The 14,118-nt window shown below is 54.7% G+C and overlaps 6 protein-coding genes across 6 annotated transcripts; 2 read left to right on the top strand and 4 right to left on the bottom strand.

The window, feature by feature from the left end:
* Positions 1-470: 470 nt before the first annotated feature.
* M409DRAFT_22808 (uncharacterized protein) lies at positions 471-3,420 on the bottom strand (the record flags this gene model as incomplete). Its single annotated transcript, XM_033806504.1, has 3 exons — positions 471-3,053; positions 3,110-3,267; positions 3,402-3,420. The coding sequence occupies 3 exons, from the start codon at positions 3,418-3,420 to the stop codon at positions 471-473; spliced, it is 2,760 nt and encodes a 919-aa protein (XP_033667643.1).
* Positions 3,421-4,475: 1,055 nt separating this feature from the next.
* Positions 4,476-6,092, top strand: M409DRAFT_54543 (uncharacterized protein; the record flags this gene model as incomplete). The annotated part of the gene is made up of 3 exons (XM_033812747.1): positions 4,476-5,121; positions 5,172-5,854; positions 5,907-6,092. 3 exons carry the CDS (start codon positions 4,476-4,478, stop codon positions 6,090-6,092), a joined length of 1,515 nt encoding a protein of 504 aa, XP_033667642.1.
* A 777-nt stretch (positions 6,093-6,869) lies between these two features.
* Positions 6,870-8,222, bottom strand: M409DRAFT_22806 (uncharacterized protein; the record flags this gene model as incomplete). Its single annotated transcript, XM_033806503.1, has 2 exons — positions 6,870-8,020; positions 8,087-8,222. 2 exons carry the CDS (start codon positions 8,220-8,222, stop codon positions 6,870-6,872), a joined length of 1,287 nt encoding a protein of 428 aa, XP_033667641.1.
* Positions 8,223-8,639: 417 nt separating this feature from the next.
* On the top strand, positions 8,640-9,383 carry M409DRAFT_66339 (uncharacterized protein; the record flags this gene model as incomplete). The annotated part of the gene is made up of 3 exons (XM_033816893.1): positions 8,640-8,729; positions 8,785-8,971; positions 9,028-9,383. 3 exons carry the CDS (start codon positions 8,640-8,642, stop codon positions 9,381-9,383), a joined length of 633 nt encoding a protein of 210 aa, XP_033667640.1.
* A 490-nt stretch (positions 9,384-9,873) lies between these two features.
* On the bottom strand, positions 9,874-10,308 carry M409DRAFT_22804 (uncharacterized protein; the record flags this gene model as incomplete). The annotated part of the gene is made up of 1 exon (XM_033806502.1): positions 9,874-10,308. One exon carries the CDS (start codon positions 10,306-10,308, stop codon positions 9,874-9,876), a length of 435 nt encoding a protein of 144 aa, XP_033667639.1.
* A 705-nt stretch (positions 10,309-11,013) lies between these two features.
* On the bottom strand, positions 11,014-13,790 carry M409DRAFT_22803 (uncharacterized protein; the record flags this gene model as incomplete). Its single annotated transcript, XM_033806501.1, has 4 exons — positions 11,014-11,328; positions 12,101-12,448; positions 12,502-12,641; positions 13,190-13,790. The coding sequence occupies 4 exons, from the start codon at positions 13,788-13,790 to the stop codon at positions 11,014-11,016; spliced, it is 1,404 nt and encodes a 467-aa protein (XP_033667638.1).
* Positions 13,791-14,118: the final 328 nt, after the last annotated feature.

Below are 14,118 nucleotides of genomic sequence, written 5' to 3'. Positions count from 1 at the left end.
AGATTGCAGTTGTTTTCTTAGATACTTTATACAGCAGATTGATACAGTTGTACAGCCAAGCAATCTACTGCAGCCTCTCCGTGCATCGGAAGGATAATCGAGTTATACATGTAAGCTTGACAGCGTTTCGAGACCGGTCGAATTTGTTCAAACCCTTGCGAGCGAACAAGAATGGATCTCAAGATTATCATGCCGATGCACGGAGAAGCTGTGCAGTAAGTTGACCAATTCTCTGACGCCGACCCTTCACGATGACTTGGGAGTGGAAGAGCGAGCCATGGATTATTTGTGAAACAATCATTCGGTAAGACATATTCTTGTACAGTACTTTGCATGCCCACGATTAGTGGCAGCCATAACGATCCGGTCCAATCCAATTTCCCTAACAATCCATTTCCCTCGTCTCATCGTAACGCCGACAATATGCAAAACAGAAAAGAAAATCACTCGTAACATCTGCCATCCGTCGATCAACCACTGCACATGATGCATGACTCAGGGTTGTCTATGCTGCAGGCCAAGACAGCTTCAGCATAAATGTCGCCCTCACGGTCCTTGCTGGACTCTTCCTTGTCTTCCTCCTGACCGGCCTTCTTCTCAACTTTGAGAGCTGGCTCTGGCAAGGACTCCTCCTTAGGGATAGACTTGGTACCGTCCACGGCGATGACCTCTGGGCTTTCACCCTCGTCCTGGTCTGCTGGGAAGGGCGGGTTGATGACAGCAGAAGATGTCCTGCCAAGTTTGCGCTTCTGCTGCTCCGGCTCAGGCTCTGGAGGTGGTGTGGTAGCAGGGGTGACAACATCCTTCGGTACTGAAGGAACTTCTGGGCTGAGCTGCTTGTTCTCGTACATTGGCTGAGGCGAGGCTGGCTTGGGAGAGCTCACAGCGTTGTAAGCACCAGAGATGTTTCTCTTCTTGGCAGCACCGTTCTTGGAGATGTTGGTGTCGGCGACCTTGAGCATCTCCTGGTCGACGGTGAACTGGATAGGTGCAGAGGCAGCCTGGGTACGGAGGTAGTACATGCCAGTCTTAAGACCCAACTTCCAGCCAGTGAAGTGCATGCTGGTGATCTTGCCCATGGTAGGCTCCTTCATGTGAATGTTCAAGCTCTGCGACTGGTCGATGAAGGCACCACGGTCAGCAGCCATCTGCACAATCTGGCGCTGGCTGATCTCCCACACGGTCTTGTAGAGAGCCTTGATGTCGTCTGGGATGTTCGGAATGCGTTGAACGGAACCGCCGTCGGCAATGATGCGGTTCTTCATGTTCTCAGACCAAAGACCGCGGTCGACGAGATCCTTCAACAACCAAGGGTTTACAACCTGGAACTCGCCAGCCAGCACACGACGCGAGTAGATGTTGCTGGTGTATGGCTCGAAGCACTCGTTGAAGCCCATGATCTGGGACGTCGAGGCAGTTGGCATGGGAGCGACGAGCAGAGAGTTGCGCACTCCGTGTTGGGCGATCTTGGCCTTGAGTGCATCCCAGTCCCAGAGATCAGTTGGAGTGACACCCCACATGTCGTACTGGAGCTCGCCCTTGGAGACAGGAGAGCCTTGGTAGGTCTCATAAGGACCCAGCTTCTCGGCAAGCTCGCAAGATGCCTCCAAAGCAGCATGGTAGATGGTCTCGAAGATTTGGATGTTGAGCTGACGTGCCTCGGGAGAGTCGAATGGCATACGCAGGGCCAAGAAAGCATCTGCCAGACCATTGACACCGAGACCGATAGGGCGGTGACGGAAGTTGCTCTTCCTGGCTTCCGGAACTGGGTAGTGGTTGACTTCGATGGTCTTGTTCAAGTTGCGGGTGACAACCTTGGTGACCTCGTGGAGCCTCTTGAAGTCGTATGTCTCGTTCTCGAGGTCGACGTATGTTGGAAGGGCCAAAGACGCAAGGTTGCACACAGCTACCTCATCGGGGGCAGTGTACTCGATGATCTCAGTACACAAGTTGGAGCTCTTGATCGTGCCAAGGTTCTTCTGGTTGCTCTTGCGGTTGCAAGCGTCCTTGTAGAGGATGTATGGTACTCCAGTCTCGGTCTGAGCCTCGAGGATGGCATACCAGATTTTCTGGGCACGGACGGTCTCACGGCCGCGGCCTTCTCGTTCGTAGCGCTCGTAGAGTTCCTCAAACTCCTCGCCGTAAACATCAGAGAGGCCAGGGCACTCATTTGGGCACATGAGAGTCCAGTCGCCGTTCTGTTCAACGCGCTTCATGAAGAGGTCTGGAATCCAAAGGGCGTAGAACAGATCCCGGGCACGAACTTCTTCCTTGCCGTGGTTCTTGCGGAGATCCATGAAGGACAGGACGTCAGCGTGCCATGGTTCGAGGTAGATGGCAAAGGCACCTGGACGCTTGTTGCCACCCTGGTCAACGTAGCGAGCAGTGTTGTTGTAGACACGCAACATGGGAACAAGTCCATTGGATGTGCCGTTGGTGCCGCCGATGTATGAGCCGGTTGCACGGATGCGGTGGACGTTCAAGCCGATACCACCAGCATTCTTGGAGATCATGGCGCAGGTCTTGAGCGTGTCGTAGATACCCTCGATACTGTCATCCTTCATGTCGATCAAGAAGCATGAAGCAAGCTGGGCCTGGGGAGTTCCGGCGCTGAAGAGAGTGGGCGATGCGTGTGTGAAGTACTTGAGCGACATGTAGTTGTACGTCTCAATCGCACCCTCGATATCCTCGCCGTGAATGCCAACAGCCACACGCATGATCATCTGTTGTGGTCGCTCGGCGACTTTGCCATCAATGCGCAGCAAGTATGAACGCTCCAACGTCTTGAAGCCGAAGTATTGGTAGTTGAAGTCACGATCATAGACAATTGCAGAGTTCAACTCGTCTGCATGGTCCATGACTGTCTTGTATGTGTGGTCTGAGATCATTGGTGCCGGCTTCTTTGTCTTTGGGTTGATGTAGTGGTAGAGGTCGGAGACGACGGCAGAGAACTGCTTCTTGGTCTGCTTGTGGAGGTTGGAGACAGCGATACGCGCGGCGAGGATCGCATAATCGGGATGGGTGACGGTCATGTATGCGGCGGTCTCAGCGGCCTGTAGACAGAGTCAGATATCTCCCACCTGGGTCGCGTCCGTGTCGCGTGACTTACGAGATCGTCGAGTTGGACGGTGGTGACGCCCTGATATACGCCGTTGATGACCTTCATGGTGATGGCGGCGGGGTCGACATGCTCTGGATCGAGGCCATAGCAGAGCCTCGACACACGGGCAGTGATCTTGTCGAATTGGACGCGTTCCTTGCGACCATCTGAGAAACATGTCAGTAGTGCTCTGGGAGTGAGAGTGGCGGTGTCTTTGTTGCGGTATGGTGGCGATTTGGGTAGGAGTCGTCGTCGTCGAGGCATTGGCAAATGCAGATGGTGCAAGGATATCTGGACGTACCGCGCTTGTGGACGAACATCTTCGTCTATGGCAGCGAGGTCAACCTCGAGCTGCGGGTTCTTCTGCCGGGGTGTTCTGATCAAGCTCTTGCTGATGAAGACGCTTGACGGCGGGAGGAGGATTTCAAGCTTGAATCAACAAGCTCGGGAAAGGCGTAGAGAGGACGGGGAGTGGTGGTGGTGTGGTGGGAGCAGAAGGCGATGTCGGGTGAAGTTATAGGACGAGATGTTTAGAAGCACGGCCTTGAAAGTCGCGTCGTTCCTGCCTTGCACGCGTCTCGCGTTTCTCTTGATTGGCAATCAGCCCATGACGCTAGCGCGCTCACGTGGGGTTGCTTGGCACCTGAAATTCCTTCACTTCAGCAAAGCCGACCTCCATTACCACACGACATCCCACAACATCCTCCCATCAAACTCAACGGATATCATGATCGTCTTGACAGATCGGATTCGCATGGTCTGCCTGATGCATCGGCCAGCAACACGCTGCTGCTGACGCAAGAACGCTGTCCCCGAAGGCCACCTCTGGTCCTGATTGGAAAACCGGCGCGTGTGCCTTGAGCGTATGTCTTAACACGCCAGATGCGAATGCGGTCCAAGACATCAACAATCCCACGGCCCATTGTGGTGGACACCAATGCCGGCAGTGCGTGCAAGACGTGATGGACATGTCCACAGTTCCGGTGCGAACCTCCGTCGTGTATGGCTCTTTCGAAGACTTGGCGGCCTCGACTCTCCCACAGCCACGAGTTCAATGTGTAGCCTAGATTGACCAAAGCGGTCTGCCAAGACCTTTCTCACTCGTGTTGCAATGTCCGAGCCTGGCCATGAGGACGTTGCGTCAATTTGATGAGATACAAACACTTACCGCAGAAGCTGGTATCAGAGCATGTGAAAGTCCAAGCATGTGATAGCAAACGCTGTCGTCGCAGCGGGAGGCTTGGCGTCGAATAGGGACTCCTGCCCCCTCGACGGCGAAGGTAGGTCAAATTTTGTCAACTTCAATACAACGACTCTCTCATCGCACTTCCACATTTCAACTCGCTGCCAACAAACTGAGAACACAGGGTGCACCATGGCCGCATCTTTGTCCCAGATGACAGAGTTGGTCATCCTTCGCACCATTGCGAGTGCCATCAAAGGCGACGCTCGAGGCGCTACCTACGCAGTCAGCGGTCGCATTCCCGTCAAGCCAAGCAGTGACCGGGACGATGGCATCGATCGGCACAACATCGAAGGCGGCCTCCGTCCTTCGAACCCCATTCAGATCCGCTTCGATGAGGGCGGCCAGGGGGTGAAACTGACCCTACCGATCACCAAGACCAGTCTCGACACTCCTTCCCTCAAGCCTCATCAGGGACAGTCCCCGACCAAGGACCCTGACACCATCCCTCTCGAGCTCCAGCGACTACTCTCCGCCGCAACAACGGCATCACTCGTTCACGGCAGCCAGCACAAGCAGAACCAGAGCACTGGTCAGCTCAGCAGCGACGACTTCCTCACGTCTTTCTGTCCCTACAACACCGGCATCGTAGATGTGGTCCAGCAGATCATGCTGCCGTATGGCTTGCTCAAGGAAGGCGACCGCGGCATTCGCGCAGAGTTGTGCGAGCTCGCAATCTGCAGCGCACCATGCGGACCTTCCAAGACCCACCTCAGCCCTGATCGGAGCGACAAGCTGATCGGTAGACTCATCGTTGCCCTGCCCGTGGAGCATCAAGGTGAGGACCGGTTACCAATCGACAACAACTTTCGCTGACAAGACACACAGGCGGTGGACTCGTTGTCCGGCGTGGCGGCGAGGAAATCGAGCGAGAGCAGGTGTTCGACTGGTCGCAGTCCTCGACAGACCCGCCTATCATCCAATGGGCCGCCTTCCACTCCGACTGCGAGCACGAAGTCCTCGAAGTCGCTTCAGGCCACCTCATCACCCTAACCTACGACCTCTTCTCCCAGATCACGACAGGCCATCTTGCCGGACAGAAGAGCGTCCTCGATCCCACCCGGCTACCACTATACAAGACGCTCAGCACTGCACTTGACTCCCCGAGCTTCCTGCCCAGAGGGGCACTCTTAGTCGTAGATCTTTGGCATCATTACGCCCACACTTCACCAACCCACAACTGCCTCCCTCATTCCCTCAAGAGCGCCGAAATGGCCCTCTACGAGGTCGCTGGGGCGCTGAGGTTGCAGCGCTACGTGCGTCCTCTGTGCGAGGCCCGCGAGGAGACGGCCGCGGGTCCCTACGACGATGGCCAGCGAACCATGTTGCTTGGCAGGAGGTTCGTTCCGATTGAAGAAGTCGAATTCGTGGAAAGCTTCTGGGATCATCCACAGATAATGCACGAGTACCTTGAGGTGCAAGACAAGTGGGAGGATGGCAAGGTGATCTGGCTCAACGATCCTAACCCCAGCACGATGTTGGCACAGGCGGTGTTCTATGACCACGATTCGGTGAGTCTGTGCCCGTTCGTGCAATTGTGGATGTCGGGCTGACTGATTCAAGGGAAATGACCATGTGCATGGAGAGTCGATCGAGTACACTAGAGCGATCATGCTCATCAAGGTCCCGCCGTTTGATGCTCGTGGCCAGATGCCGGTTGAGGGCCAGGGGGTCTTTGAGGGGATTGGTTTGTTAGAGGAGGGCGCCGATGATCAGGATGTTGAGGAAGGTGGAGAGGAAGATGGATGAGGATAAAGAGGAGGATGAAAACGAAGAGGCCGTCTGAACAACGATTTCGTCCTACGTCGATGACAGATGAGACTTGCGCGAAAGGCAGGATAGCGACCCGCGTGAAGCACGTCTGGCATTGGGTGTCTGCATACCATAAGCACGTGTGGATATTCATCTCTACTCTACTCTCAATGAAAGTGTAAGACCGACGAACGCGACCAACACATGCATGAATCTATCTGTCCATGGGAGGGGAGTCTTCGGCTCTGAGCGCTGGGTTGTTCGATCCTCCGATATGTTTTTGAGCCACAGGGCAGAGAGGCACGTGGTGGATGTCAATGGTGCTGGGTACAGGTCTCAGGAGCAGTATGTGTCTACAAGGGACGATTGGTAGATGTGGTACTGGTGGATGTCGTTCAGGGGCGAGGGATAAGTGCTGGAACTGGTGGATGTGGTGCTGGTGGCACGGCTGGGAGGTTGGAGAAATCGGTCTTGCAGTCGTGGTGAGTGTTTTGGCTGTGTGCATGGGATTGGTGGTCCTGCTACTCTCCATGAAGACGCGTTGACGGGTCTTGAGAAAGGCCTTGTTTGGGCGCTTGGGACCGTGACAGCTCTGAGACTGTCCGCGGATTGGGCTTGGGAGTTCGTGGGACTGGGGATAGGTCTTTGGTTTCTGGATCATGTTCACTTTTGGGATTAGATTCGAAGAGGTTGAATCTTCCATCTCTATCGCTGTCTGTCTGGTATCATGGTGAAGCATCATCTATACACACATTAGCATGATCATCGTCACGCCTACGCTGTCGTCGTCGCTTCTTGCATCCTCTTTTGCCTCCGCTGCTCAGCTTCACGCTCCATCACCTCCCGCCTGTGTTGCGCCTCCTCTCCCACCGCTTTTATTCCCTTCTTCATCTGCCGCGCCTCATACTCGTCTCTCCGATCCATAATTCGTTGCACGATCTGCGCAGCATTGACGTCTTGAAAGTCGTGCTTGGGTGTCTCTTTGAAGATGCCCATGGCTTTCGCGTCTGCGTATGGATCTGAGGCCGTTGGCATGAAAGCTGTCTGGCCGTGATAGACTGCGTCCGTTCGACCAAAGGGGAGCGACTCCAAATAGGCTTTTGACGGCGTGTATGGGGCGCCGAAGACTACACCGTGGATGTAGGCGCACTGAACGACGCACAGGCCGCGCTCGAAGATGTTCATAATGGGGTAGTTGACACCTCGGTGCTCGTTGACCACTTTGTCGTCGTGGACGCCGGCAACCACGTATGCATTCGGTTCGAGTTCGGCGACGGTTTGCAAGAAGGCAATGTGGCCGGACGAGAAGAGATCGAAGCCGCCGTCTACATAGACCAGGCGCTGGTCAGGTCTGGGAGGCACACCTTTCACCATTGACGTAAATGGGCCTCCCTCGCCTCTGTAGCTGTAGACTTCCACAAACGGGTCCAAGCCATTCGGAGCTGCGGCGTACTCCTTTATCCGTGTCTCCATGTCCCTCCCACCTTCAGCCCCTCCTGCCTTCCCACTGGTATCCTCTCTTCCCTCTATGCAGTCTAGCAGACTGTCAATGAAGTGGTCTTTTGTGATGTTCAACATTCGGCTGACCAGATCGGTGGTGCTAATGCCAGGCGTCCGCGGTACGATCTTCATCCTGCCTGCCCGCTTGACAAACCGATAGCAGTCCTCACCGCTCGCATCGCTGGTGATGTCGTCGCCGTGGGTGACATACTGACAGCCGTAGTGACTAATCCAAGGTATCGAAGTCACATACGGCGCATGTGGTACACACAAAGTCGAGAAACGACACGCATTGACCGCAGCCACGCGCTCAGCGAGGTTCATAACCGTCGGGCCTTTGTTCTTGGCAATATCCTCATCGTTGTGCAGACCAACGAGCAGCTCATTTCCAAAACGACGGGATTGCAGCATAACGCCTGCATGGCCTGTGTTTGGTCGTTCTGCTCAGCCATTGCGTGCGCCAGGATAAGGATAATGAGGAGGAGCAGTACCGTGGTGGAAGAAGTCGAAGCAGCCGTCAATCCACAGGCGGTCTTCGCGGATGGGCACGTCTTGCTGGGGGTCGATGGGCCACTGGCCTGGCTCGGGGATGAGGCAGCCGGCCTCGGGATCAATCTTGGGCGCCATGGAGCGAGACGGATGTCGGACGGTGATATTGGCGATGTCGTCTGTGGTTGCAATGCCGACGCTACGGTTGCGCCATGCGGAGGCGGGTCGGCGGCGAGTCTGGAGGTGGCGGAGGCTGTGTAAGGGGGTCCGATCAAGGTGAGGTCTGCGCGCGAGTTTCAGTGTGCAGATAGAGTTTGGACGTCTGTCACGAGGCGCATGTTTCAGGAGCTTGCGCTCGCTCGGAGGAGGGGCCGGCGTGGGGATCGACATCATCCAGCGTCTTTTGGGTTCGCCCCTGGCAATTACCTGGAAAAGCCAACTTCGCGGTTATATCCTGCTCCATCGCGCCCATCAGGAGGCTTCTGCCCAGTTCCTCCCTCTGCTTCTGCCTCTCCTTTGCGCGCATACTGCATTTTCAACCACACCGACACCATGATGGAACTCCAAGTCATCCTCGTCGTCTTCGTCGTGCAGCTTCTGCTGTCCCTCATCAGCTCCATCGGCGCACAGGCAGTCAATGACCTGGTAATACTCGGCGCATCCAGACTATCGCAATGCGACTGAACTAACAGCATCACAGGCATGGTGGATGTTCACCAAACTCCCCAACAAGCAGGCCGCGCAATCCAAAGAAACCGTCGAGCTCCGAAATGAGGTCATCCGACTCCAGCGCGAGATGATAGGCGTCTCGGCGCAAGACAACTTCGCAAAGTGGGCAAGATTGAGGAGAGAGCACGACAAGGCGAAGGAGAAGTACGAGAAGCAAGGTATGCGCAGATACACAAATCAAAAATCGCAAGCCACATGCTAACGGTCCGTACAGCCCGCGACCAACAATCCTTCCGCGCGACCTTCGACAGCATCGTCTCGAAACTCCGCTGGGTCGGCACTCAAGGCGTCAACTTCGTTCTGAATACCTGGTACGCGAAGCAGCCCATGTTCTGGCTGCCTCAAGGCTGGGTACCCTACCAAGCCGAATGGATCCTTTCCCTGCCCCGCGCCCCGCTTGGCAGCATTTCGGTCAACGTCTGGGCGATCGCGTGCGGCAGTGTCATAGGAATGATCTCTGAGGGCATCATCGCGCTGTGGACGTTGAGCCATGGATCCGTCAAGACGGGGCCGAACAAGGGCGAGAAGCTGAAGATGGAGAAGCCGATTGCGGTGAAGAAGGAGCTGTAAAGGAATGTAAATACTGGGTTTGCGACAACAAAAGCGTGGAGTATGGTGTGCTTTGCTGCGGATACCCTTCAGAGCGACACAGCGGTAGATCGCGCGCCTTCAACTGCATGCCACGGCGGGTCCTGCGCATCAGGTACGGCCACTTGTCAGCACGACGTTTGGAATGATGGGTGGACGTGGATTCAGATGATCTTTCAGCATGGTGTTGGTGGCATGTGCTTTTGGGTTGATACTTGAGATGTGTGTAAAACAGTACAGCATGTTGACTCATTCCACTTCGACTTGACTTCCTCCTTTCCCAGGAAACTCCTCGATTCCGCTCTGCATGCTCCCGCTCGTGGCCCAGACGACCATTTCACTGCGTCCGTAGGAGCCACTGCAGCTGTTCAATGACAGTCAGAAGCCTCTGAGCCTTGGCCAACACAGACATCGCATCTCTGGTGCTGTCGGACATGCTCTCGGACATCCTTCCCGGAATGGACACTCCCTTCTATATCGCTACGTATCTGTCCCAGAATCCTTCCCGCGCAAATCGCCAGATACCTCGACTGTCCTCCAGGTGAAGTCTCTCAGTGGCATGCGCATACTTGAGAGTGAGTGTGAGATGCTCGATGTGGTTCACATCGACGGGCCTATGAATTTCGACGTGATCCTCCAGGATGCGCCTTGTTAGGACCAGACGAGGGTGGCGATGCTGCTGGACGGAGAAGGTGGTCTTGCGCCAGTAGTCGCGATACATGATCTTGTGGAGCTTCGCGGCTTCGGTGTGGGCTTGCTTGCAGGTGAGGAGGATAGCCTTCTCAGGTGGTGCGGCGTCGCGGAGGCGGATGTCCTTGCCCTCATCCTCGACTGTGAAGGTGAGCCTGTAGATTTCATTGCGCAGTTCGGGCGGGAGCTTCTCGAAGAGGGGGCAGGGTGCCGCCATCTTGGTGCTGGAACGGTTAGCTGTCGCGGTCCGTACGCAAGCGAAGAAGAGGACGATAGTACCTTGTGTTTGAGGAGACTTGTTGCTTCTTATGCAGATGACTTGGCGGCGTTGAAGAAGTAGTGTCGGCAGAAGTGTCAAGACAGAGAGAAAGTGGCGGAATTGGTCGGCAAGCAAACGCTGCGCGCGGGCCGGACGTGGCTTGGCGATCACATGTCACGCGCTGCGCATTCACTTGTCGCAAAATTGACATCACTGCAGATGAAGACGTAGCGATGAAGTTTCATGTGATTGGCTTTTGCAGAAGCAGATGCATTGTAGAGACCCTTCTTATACGTCCAACAACTCCCAGAAGACCTCGTGATGCACTCGTGCTGCAGCTCGCACTTCCCACTCAACCAAGACCACACTGTGCTTCACCTTCGCCACCTGCATATCGCTTCAATCCCTTATCTCAATACCTCTGAAGCAAAGCCTGCACCTGCTCGAATAGAGACGGAAAGACCGCCGTACGGTCCAATGCCTCCTTGATGTATCGCTGATTCTCAAAATAAGGCGATGCCGTGACTTCGCCAGTGGTAGCATCCTTCTTCACCCAGATAGACAGTGTGCGGAGAATACAAGCACGAACTTTCGTTTCCCAGCCCCCACGTTGATCAACGAGCTGGGACCTGATGGACCCGTAGGCGTTGTGCATTTCCACGGTCATGTGCGAGATGTTGTTGAGTCGGTGGGGTGGAATGCGGATAGTATGTCGCTTGGTTCTTCGTCTCGACGGTATCGAGTGACGACGAAGTCGCCCTTCCGCCAATAGTCACGGTAGGTGGTCTTGTAGAGTGCGTTGGCCTCGGCGTTTGCCTGCTTGCAAGTCATGAGGATCGCCTTGCTCGGTGGCGTCGCCTCGTTGAGCTGCACCGGGCCTTTGTCGATGGGTGGTGTGAAGAAGAGCTCGTAGATGGTGTTGCGCATCTCCGCCGGTAGGGCGAAGAGACGGCATGACTCGGCCATATTGGGCTGAGCCTGATTGACGTTAGCGGGAGTGAGGTGATTCAAGGCCACTCTTCATACCTCGTTCTCGACTTGCCGCTTGCTGTGATTGTGACCTGATCTGTTTTTTGTTGTCTTGGATACAGGTTGAAGTCAGCGCATGGAACACATTTGGCGAAATTGCCAAGTGCTGAATAAGCTTTTGCGCTAAATGTCTTGGCATCACATGAAAAGTCACTCAGCACAGCGTTCATAGCGCCTCACAAGCCCTTTAGCTTGCGACTAACTTTACATTGCCAATTGCGGCCCAGAAAAATGACAACGAGAAATGGCAGGACCAAAATTGAGAACTTTAGAGTTGTGAAGTATCCAATCTGCCAATCTGCCAAACTGCCAAAGGGCGACATGTTGCATGACTACCAAAGAGCTTGAATTTAATATCCTGCAATGAGTGACGAGATATATCTCGAGTGCGCAGAAAACCTCAACAATCCAGACTCGCCCGCGATCTGGTTCTGTCCTCCTGGTAACCGGTGCATGAAGCAGCCTGTCGTTGCTAGTCTCATGAACAACATCGAGTGATCACCCGAAGCTGCTCCGTGAGTGAGATGTCTGCGGAGGAAGCCGGCAAGCCTTCCAATTCTTCACGAGTCTGCCTGAAGATTTCGACTTGTCCGTTGGAATCAAGTCTTGGCAGGAGTTCGCAGCGATATCTCTGGTCTTTGCCGTTCTTTGGGATGACCACCAACGCCCATCGACCGCCCTTGTCGAGTAGCTGGAAGACGATTTCGTGGACCGGGCTTACCCCGTCGGCTCTGACCGTCAGCTTAGAGATGTGGTCGATGTCGTTGCTGTTCCAAGGGATGAAGTCCGTGAAGCTCGGCTTGAGTCCATGCTTCTCGCGCACTGCCTTGCTGCTGATGTAGAAGTTGCTATTGGTCCAGTAGTTGCGATAGGCACGTCTATAGACTCCCTTCGCTTCGCTGTGCATTTGGCGGCACGTCGTGAGGAGAGACTTGCTCGGAGGTGTCGAGTCAGGAAGGTGCACAGCCTCGTTGCTCAAGACGGCGGGTGTGAAGGCGAGCTCGTAGATGGTGTTGCGCATCTCGGCAGGCAACTTCTCGAAGAAGAGGCAGGACTGAGCCATCGTGATCTTGCAGGTGTTAGCAGATGGCGTGTTGTTCATGGGAGACACGTCTTACTTACCTTGTCCTGAGTGATGAGGTTTTGACGTAGACGAGCTGCGCAGTGGAGAATGGAAGACGTGCGGAGAGGATGAGAGTGTGTCGAGCAGTCGAAAGTGTAGAAGGTTGCGGCGCGGAAGTCGTCGTTCAGGGCAACAAACGCTACACGCTCAATAAGCTTTGATGCTGGAGGTCTTAGCGTCACATGTAAAGTTGGCAATGCAGAGAGTATCTCGCTTTCCCCAAGGTTGCAGAGTGTTATGATTGCTCCAAAGTATATCCAAGGTTGGGTAATACCGAGCCGTAATTTGTCAGATGAAACATGCTCGCGGCACAAAGACTTAACCGAGTTCATTGTTATCAGAGGCCTCTGATTCTCATTTTGTGACTGCATACTAGGTCTTATAAACTTGAAAAGAGTCTCCAGACCCTTTGCTTTAGCACTTAGAATCCTTACTTCAATCCTTCGATGACAGGCTTCAAAAGCTGCGGAACAATGCATCAAACTCTTTGATTCTTTTCCTAAGAGCCGAATTCACGCAGCCACGTGCAATAGACACCACTCTGGATGCGCCTGCATGCCCCAGTTGATGGAAGCGTTTGTCTGGAGCTCAGCAGGTATATGTCAGCACCTTCTGATGCAGAATGCCAAGTGCCGTTGAACAACCTCCCATCCATCGATTTCTAACCTGTCGCTACTCACATCTCACACGAAGTTCGAGGATGCCGCAGTTGTAGCATGTAACACAGCTGCTCCGTCAGAGGGATCTCGCTCGTGTGCGCACCCATTGCCTCCTTCATCTCTTCCTCGCTTCCGAACCGTCCCTCGCAGATCTTGCCCTTGGTATCCTTCTTCAGCCACACGAATGCCGGGGTGGGATCAAAACCAGTGATGTGCAGCGAGCCCTTCCAGCAAACACGCTGCTCCATGACGTCCATCTGCTTGATCGAGTCTGGATAGACGTTGAAGATGCACAGCTTCAAGATGTGGTTGACGTCTTCTGGCGTCCAAAGGAGCAGTTCTCTGAAAAGAATGGCGGTATCGCCTTGTCGGGCGCTGCCCTCGTTGATCTTGAACTTGGTCTCGCTCCAGTACTTGCGGTACGCGTCCTTGTAGATTCCTTTGGCCTCGTTGTAGACTTTGTGGCAGGTCAAGACGATGGATTTGCTAGGCGGTTCGGCGTACAAGAGATCTTCTTCGTCGTCTCCATCACCATTACCATTGTCGCAGTCGGGGGTGAAGGCGAGGAGGTAGATCTCATCGCGAAGCTCGGCCGGCAGCTTTTCGAGGAATGGGCATGGCTTCGACATGCTGTCTTTGTTAGCCCAGATCCGTTCGGACAAAGACTCGTGCGGCTTACATGTCACGTGTTGTTCAGGCGACGGAGACCGCGTTGCAATGATGAGTCTGAGTACACGTCTCGAACTGATGACGTCGCGAAGAAGAGAGGCGGCGAAGGAGAGAGTCGCGAAGTCCGGTGCAGCGCAGAGTGCGGGTGCGTGTGAAGGCCGGTGCTGTGCTGGGTTGGGGCTCAGGCGAGATTTATAGCGTAGCCTCTGTTAATATTCACATGACGTCCGCGCTTGACGTATCACACGAGGTTGGAGGGCTCCGTACCCTCATCGTTCGGCGCGAACG

This window comes from Zasmidium cellare (genome assembly GCF_010093935.1).
Source record: "Zasmidium cellare ATCC 36951 unplaced genomic scaffold M409scaffold_17, whole genome shotgun sequence".
Classification (NCBI taxonomy): Eukaryota; Fungi; Ascomycota; class Dothideomycetes; order Mycosphaerellales; family Mycosphaerellaceae; genus Zasmidium; species Zasmidium cellare.
Note: the sequence above shows the minus strand (reverse complement) of the source record. Positions and strands in the feature narration are given on the sequence as shown.